The 7286-nt window shown below is 37.0% G+C and overlaps 1 protein-coding gene across 1 annotated transcript; it reads left to right on the top strand.

Annotated features, from left to right (window-relative positions):
* Window positions 1–3286: 3286 nt before the first annotated feature.
* On the top strand, window positions 3287–4945 carry LOC141484241 (uncharacterized). The gene is made up of 3 exons (XM_074179322.1): window positions 3287–3804; window positions 3864–4085; window positions 4145–4945. The coding sequence occupies exons 1-3, from the start codon at window positions 3634–3636 to the stop codon at window positions 4790–4792; spliced, it is 1041 nt and encodes a 346-aa protein (XP_074035423.1). The 5' UTR covers window positions 3287–3633; the 3' UTR covers window positions 4793–4945.
* Window positions 4946–7286: the final 2341 nt, after the last annotated feature.

Raw genomic sequence — 7286 nt, 5'->3', positions numbered from 1 at the left:
ATTCACAATCTAGAAAATCGTCTCGATAAAATAAAAAACAAAAATGTAGATTTTCATATTTTGGCAGGAGATACAAATATAAATATTCTCTCGGAAAATTGACGATCTAGTGAATATGTATCTGAATATTTTAGGAGAAAACAATTTTGTTTCCATGATTAATATTCCCACAAGGGAGCAAGGCGATGCTTCAACATGTATTGATCACATTTTCTTAAAGAGTAAAAACATCACCATGAAAGTGAAAGCTATTCTCCATCTGTCATAAAAACTGCAATCACTGATCATTACCTCACAATCATTCATCTACCTATTGAAAATATCCAAAACAAAAATTCGAAAACCCTACTCAATCACACGGATGATAACAAGTTAAATATAGAACCCGACTCAAAAATTTACTTAGGCATACGAAAGCCAACTACTATGGAAGTGAAATGGAAAAAAAAAACAAAACGATGCAAAAGCATTGTGGAAAACAGTGAAAAAAATAAGTTCGACAGACAATAATGGTAATATTGTTAAAGTAATAGTGAAGGGGAGAGAAATCACAGGGGACAAAGAAGTGGCCAATGAGTTTAATAAATGTTTTGTAAACGCCACCCCTTCATATACATCTCATGGAAAAATCCATATTCCTTTTTCCGTCATACGATCAAGAAATTGGAAAAGTTATTGATTCATTGACAAGAAACGAAGCTCCTGGGATAGATGGACTGAGAGCTGAGGCTTTAAAAGCAGTAAAAAAATCAAATAAAAAAACCACTGGCACACATAATTAATAAAATGTTCGAAAGCGGCATTTGCCCCCCCCTCATTTTAAAACTTCAATAATTACACCTATATTCAACAACGGAGATAAAAGAAATGAATTTGGAATAAAAGGAATGGGCCGATAGCCATTTCTTTTATTCCAAATTCAGCGAAAATCTTTGAGAAAATATTGAATGATAGAGACTAACGGGATGCTTGGAAAGGCACAACTTCTTATCCAACATGCAATTCGGATTCAGAGAGAGCAAATCCTCTCAAGATGCTATTACTTCATAACAAGTCTATGAAAACCTTTGCAAACAAAATCCCACGTTGTGTGTATTTTTGGATCTAGCAAAGGCGTTTGACACAGTTAGTCATCCTCAGTTGTTGGAAACTTTACAGAACATAGGAATAAGAGGTACTGCATATGATTCATTCAACAGCTACCTGAAAGACCATAAACAATATGTGAAAATAAATACAGAAAAAAGCCTTGGAGTGATTGTTGAGTCCGGAGTTCCGGAGTTCTTGGGTTCTGTTCTATTCTCCATATATATTAACAATCTGTTCACTTTAAACTCATGTGGAAAAATAATAAGTTTTGCTGATGACACAGCTATTGTATAACATGGGAAAAACTGGATAGAACTGGAACAAATAGTTGAAAATGACCTCAAGAAAATGGTAACATGGTTTGATCATAGACTGCTGACGGTAAACTACAAGAAAACTACTTTTATATCTTTCGCCAATAGCAGGAGTGGTTTGCCAAATTTCGATAATCTAGTCATCGAAGATAACACAGGGGAAACAAGCCAGATAATGCGTGTTGAGAAAACAAAATACCTAGGTTTAACTATAGACCCATGTCTTAAGTGGGACGCTCATGTCAACTCTGTTACTCGCACATTGAGAAGCCTACTATTCAAATTTAAATATATTCAAGAAATTCTTAATTTACCACAAATGAGAATCAATTATAGTGCACTTGTAGAATGTAGGTTGAGGTATGGTATACTAGGTTGAGATGGAGTTGCTGAAACCCATCTGAAAAAATTGGAATCATTACAAAAAAAGTTTATAAAAATAATATACAAAAAAATTCAACTTACCATTCAGCCACACTATTCAAATTCAAAGAGACACTACTTCTCGATATAAGGCAGCTCTACTTCATAGATGTTGTGTCATTCCAATTCAGAGAAAGAAACAAGAAATTTATAGATCACCGATATTCCACCAGGCACAAAACTAATGCAAATCTCAAAACAAATCCGGCTACAAGAACCCTAGCTCAAAGATGCCACACTTACCTTGCAGCAAGATTATCATCATCATAAGTTAATGACTACGGGAATATATTCAACATCCCTAGTATACTGGTCCATTTTTGGGATGATGACAGTACTATCAAATCACAAGTTGTGAATTCCATACTGATATAAATGTGAAAGTTTTGCGAGGATGTATGTTTGCATGTTTGTGGCTCTTCCACGCCTAACCGACTGAACGGATATAGAAGAAACTTTACATAAATACGCTTATAAATTGAAATAACATTGAAACTGAAATATACAAAGGTTTCGTGTGATTTTGGTAATAATATAACGATCAGTATTGAGTAAGTCGGCAAAACTCTTGATCCCTGAGAACTATCTTGGCGTGCGCTGCCTCTACATGCATATAATATTCCGTTTTTTTAAGGACGAAACACAAACACTACAGGAACATCCTTACGACGCTCTCGTGAGGCTTCTTCGCAGAAAAAGTGATTCACTTTGGATTTGAATCGCTGGAGATTCATATCCAAAGTGAATCACTTCACATTTGGAATAACGTGTTCAGGATGTTTATTTCATATAAACACATTTTTCTAGATGGAAGAGGTCCCAAACAGTGAAGTTCGAGGTGTACTGAGTTGAACCCCAAAATAATGAGTAGCCACAGTCCTTCGCGTATTTCTAATATGTACTGCTCTTGGTGGAATCAAATGTGTCGAGTCACTTGAACACCTTCCGAGAAAGTATCTATGGAAGAGAGACAAGTCTCCAACCTGTGTTCGATGTTCCTGGCTGTCATGGTTGCACGTGATGTCCTGGTCTCCAATCAGGCGGATGGTTTTTTTCTAGTTGGAATCCAACAGTTTCAGGGTATGCTTGGAGGCAGAGCTCCATGCATGAGAACAATACTCCGAAGAAAGTCTGATCTGAGCTTTATAAAGCATCACAAATTGACGTGGTGTGTATAGTGACAGTGTTCCAAGTTTTGAGAAGTGTCCATTTCAACCCCCAACAAATTTATCGAAGCACAAAGCGGAGTTGTCTGACCTGACATTATTATATCCGATTCGGAGACATTAACCTTCTTGGAGAAACCCGATACCTGAGATTGTTTATGGCATTGAATTGAACCTGGTTACTTTCACTCCAATTCAAACTCTTTTCTAGATCCTCATTAAGATATGCAACCTCCTGCTGCCAGTGAAAATGTGCCTCCGTAGCCGATATCCAGAATTCCAAATGGAATAATAGTTATTTATGTATCAAGGGAATTAGGAGGGCCTTAATTACCGATGGCAAAGTTTGCGTCCCGAGGGCCTCTGGCCCGAGGGACAGCAATTGCCTGAGGTTATTAAGGCTCAATAATTCCCGTGGTACATAGATAATTTTATTTCTGACCGATTTCAATAAAATTTTGTTCATTTTTGAAACGGAAAAATGTACCAATTCATTACCTTCCCGGTATATTTGAATCAGGTACCGTTGATTATAGTAGAGTTTTCTTGTTGCTAGGTTGTTGCTATGTTACTTGTTTATAAACAGAACTTTGTTATCAAGCTGTGTTTGCGGTGAAAACGTGTTTTCTACCCCAAATATAATGGAGTATATTTTGAAAAAAGCTGAACAAGCAAGAGAATCATTAATTCCATCTAAAAGTGAAGCCGTATACCAAAAAGAATACAAGATATATCTGGACTGGCTGACACGGAAAAATGTTATGCCAAAAGATGTCACTGAAACTGTATTTCTGGCATATTTTCAAAAACTGGTAAGGAATTTTCTATGTTTTTCGGTAGATTTGGTAGTAATTGTGTTTATTCGTTTCAGTCAGAAACGTATAGTCCGAATTCTTTATGGACTAAATGGTCAATGCTAAAATCAATGGTGACTATACATGAGAAACGAGATATCACCAAGTTCAATGAACTACAGGCTTTTTTGAAACGGAAGAGTAAGAGTTATAAGCCGAAAAAGTCTGCTGTTTTATCTCCTAAAGATGTTATCAGATTCCTAAAGGACGCTCCTAATGATATTCATTTATTGCATAAGGTAATTTTTTTCTTATTTTCCTTTTTGTGTGTATTTATTTCCTTTTTTTTTTGTTATAGGTTGTTTTGATTATGGGTTATTTTGGAGGATGCAGAAGTCAGGAACTTTTGAATATGAAGATATCGGATATAGAGGACCGGGATTCCGTTATGGTAGTGAACGTACCGGAAAGTAAAACTGGTGTATCGAAGAAATTTACAGTTGTGGATGAAAAAGAGTTCTCCGCTTTGCCTTTATCAAGACTTTATATGTCTTTGCGTCCTAAAGGTATTGAACGATTTTTTTTGAGCTTCCGACAAAATAAATGTACATCTCAGCCAATTGGAAAAAACATGTTTGGGAAAATCCCCAGCAAAATCGCAATGTATTTAGGATTGCCAAACTCATCTTCCTATACGGGACATTGCCTTCGTCGCACTTCTGCTACTGCTCTAGCCAATGCAGGAGCAACTATGACTAACTTAAAAAGACACGGAGGTTGGAAAAGTTCCACTGTGGCGGAGGGGTATTTGGAGGATAGCATCGAATTGAGAAATAAAACGGCGCGTATGTTGTCTACTTTGTCATCAGAAGAGGCAGGTACCTCGACTGTAGTGAACAGAAGCTCCAGCCATACAAAAGAAGAAATTGTTTCCAGTGGCGGAAGTAATTTTCAGGGAACATTTCAAAATTGTACATTTATTATTTGTAATGACGTGAATAAATAAAATATGGTTCAGTTTTCATTTCCATTTATTTTTACTTGTGAAAGGTAGAGGGAATTATAAAATCTATAATGTCCCAAGGGAGTTATGACCCTCTTTATTGATAGCGTAACTATGACGATATAAGCTTATAATATCCCGGTCAGAAATAAAATAATTTTTTGCTGCGAACTGGTTTATTTAGGGCAAAAAACCCAAGAAACATTTTTTGTTTATAATGAAACAGGCCATCGGAAACGAATTTTTAAATGGTAAACAAATGATTAGACAAAAAGTTACATTGGAAATACATTTCAGGGGTTGCGTTTTCCACCCCTCACAAACATGGGGTGAACCTAATAAATTTCTGGCTGAGTGTCTTTTTGGTAGTACAAAACATCAGGTTCATTCCAATATTGTAACTTTTTTAGTGCTTGTGAAAAAAAATTGTTACACAAATTTTATATACCCCCTTTAAGGGGTTGTATCTTAACAAGGGATGCTCCAATGAAATTCTATCCTATCCTATCTTTTTTTCGATGAGGAATCACCTCCTCAACAGTTTTACACCCATTAAGTTACACCCTATATAATAAAAATAGGGTAAAAGGAAATATAGATCTATGGGGAACACCAGCGTTATTGGTGGAGATATCCATCGACGACCACTTGTAGGAAACATTCTTCCAGAAAGCTGGAGAGCCATACACAGAAATGATCCGACAAGCCAAAGCATCGAAGTTTGGCCAGCACACCCTCATGCCACACACGGTTAAGGACCTCAGAAATATCAAGTGCAACAGCTCTTGATTCTCCATATTTCTCGATTGCGTTATTCCAAATATGGGTGACATGTTCTTTCCGAAAGCCATATTGATAATCGCTCAAGATGTTGAAGCCTTCCAAATATTTGAGGATATGGTGGTTTACTGCTTTTTCCATAATGCATAGCGACTGGTCTATAGTTATTTGGAAGATTTTTCTTGCCCCTGTGAATAGGCTGAACGCGAGCTATCTCACAACAAAAAGGAAAAACTCTTTTCTTGAAAGACAGGTTGAAAAGTCTGCGGAATACTGGTGCGTGTTCATTTGCACACTTTCTTTCATTCTAGTACGGGGATAGCGGGTGGTGCCTTTCCCAAAAAGTCGACAGGGGATTGGGACGCAAATTGTTCAGCTAGTAGATTTGTTTTTTCTATTGCTGTTGTTGCAAATGAACCATTCGCTGTGTTAGTGGTGGAATTGTGGATTTGGTAAAGTTCTGATTAACAGCTTCGGCTGCCGACTAGAAGTATTTAGACCCGTTGGGATTGGCAAGCAGTATCTCCCTAATTCTCTGATTGTGAGAGTCTTTGCTTTCATTTTATCCTGTTGCAGTGTTGCGAGCATTAACAAACTCAGTTTGGTTTTCGACACTGGGATTTTTGCTCCACTGCTGGTAGGCCAGATTGTTGGATGATACACGATTAGATCAACTAGACGCAACGCAGTAAGCTATTACACGTCGCGTCGAGTGTGAGACGACGGGGAACGATCCCCGGAATAGGGAGGCGATCTGAGCAATGAAGCGCCATCGCCGAAAACGCTACCCGAATGCGAGCAGACGCGTTAGGGTAGACGTCGTTGACAATTGTGTTAGTTTTGCGAATTTCTCAATACGTATCATAATTCTATTCTTGAAGTTATTCATTACTTGTTGCAATTGGCATATTATCTCAGTTACTATGTTTTTGAAGTGAGAATATGAATTACGAGCTGTTGTCCGCACTTATATTAACGTACAGCCGAAAGTACTGATCCTGAAATCTTGAAATATCCAGGTAACTACTTTGTATAGCGTGAATAAGAATCAAAAAAGGAAATCATGGATTTCAATCCCCAAGGGGAAAAAATGGGGGTTCAAAGATTGTATTGAATTTCGTCAGTTTTGAAGTTGAAAACTAGAAGTTTTGGGCCAATAAAAAATATTTTTCTAATTGATTCGGTCGTTACTTAATGAAGATCCATAGTAATTTCAAAAACTACACCTCAACGATTTGATCTCCACAAACTCTATTTGAAAAATATATCACAACATGTTTCGCTGAGACAATAGCTTTTCCAAGTGATTTGTCTACTTGAATCACTTGAAAAAGCTAATGTCTTAGCGAAACATGTTGTGATATATTCTTCAAATGAAGTTTGTGGGGATCAAATCGTTGAGGTGTAGTTTTTGAAAATGAAAAATATTGTAACTATTTGTTCAAAAAGGTCAGTAACGGAACTCAATGTGACAAACCAAATTCTAAGCGGGCGAAGTCGCGGGCAACAACTTTTGTAATGTGAATTGGAAGAGTTTACACTTTCTGTTTTGAAGATTGTGAAATGACCGAATCCGAATGTAAGTTTCTAGGGTTTGATTTTGCAATAAGATCATTTTCTGTTATCTTTTCACGTCTTGGTGCTGGGTGATGGTAATTATTTTCCCCGTTTGATGTTGCTGAGCAGGAAGAAAGAACTGGTACGGATCGAGCGCTAT

Source organism: Leptinotarsa decemlineata, unplaced genomic scaffold, assembly GCF_025532065.1.
Source record: "Leptinotarsa decemlineata unplaced genomic scaffold, Ldec_3_MD MMD2_tig00005009_RagTag_RagTag, whole genome shotgun sequence".
Taxonomy (NCBI): domain Eukaryota; kingdom Metazoa; phylum Arthropoda; class Insecta; order Coleoptera; family Chrysomelidae; genus Leptinotarsa; species Leptinotarsa decemlineata.
Note: the sequence above shows the minus strand (reverse complement) of the source record. Positions and strands in the feature narration are given on the sequence as shown.

What these genes read in the sequence shown, in the direction of transcription:
- LOC141484241 (XM_074179322.1), top strand. Translation starts at nt 3,634, where the DNA reads ATGGAGTATATTTTGAAAAAAGCTGAACAAGCAAGAGAATCATTAATT. An exon ending in TGGCATATTTTCAAAAACTG is followed by an intron (nt 3,805 to 3,863) that starts GTAAGGAATTTT and finishes TATTCGTTTCAG; the next exon opens with TCAGAAACGTATAGTCCGAA. An exon ending in ATATTCATTTATTGCATAAG is followed by an intron (nt 4,086 to 4,144) that starts GTAATTTTTTTC and finishes TTTTTGTTATAG; the next exon opens with GTTGTTTTGATTATGGGTTA.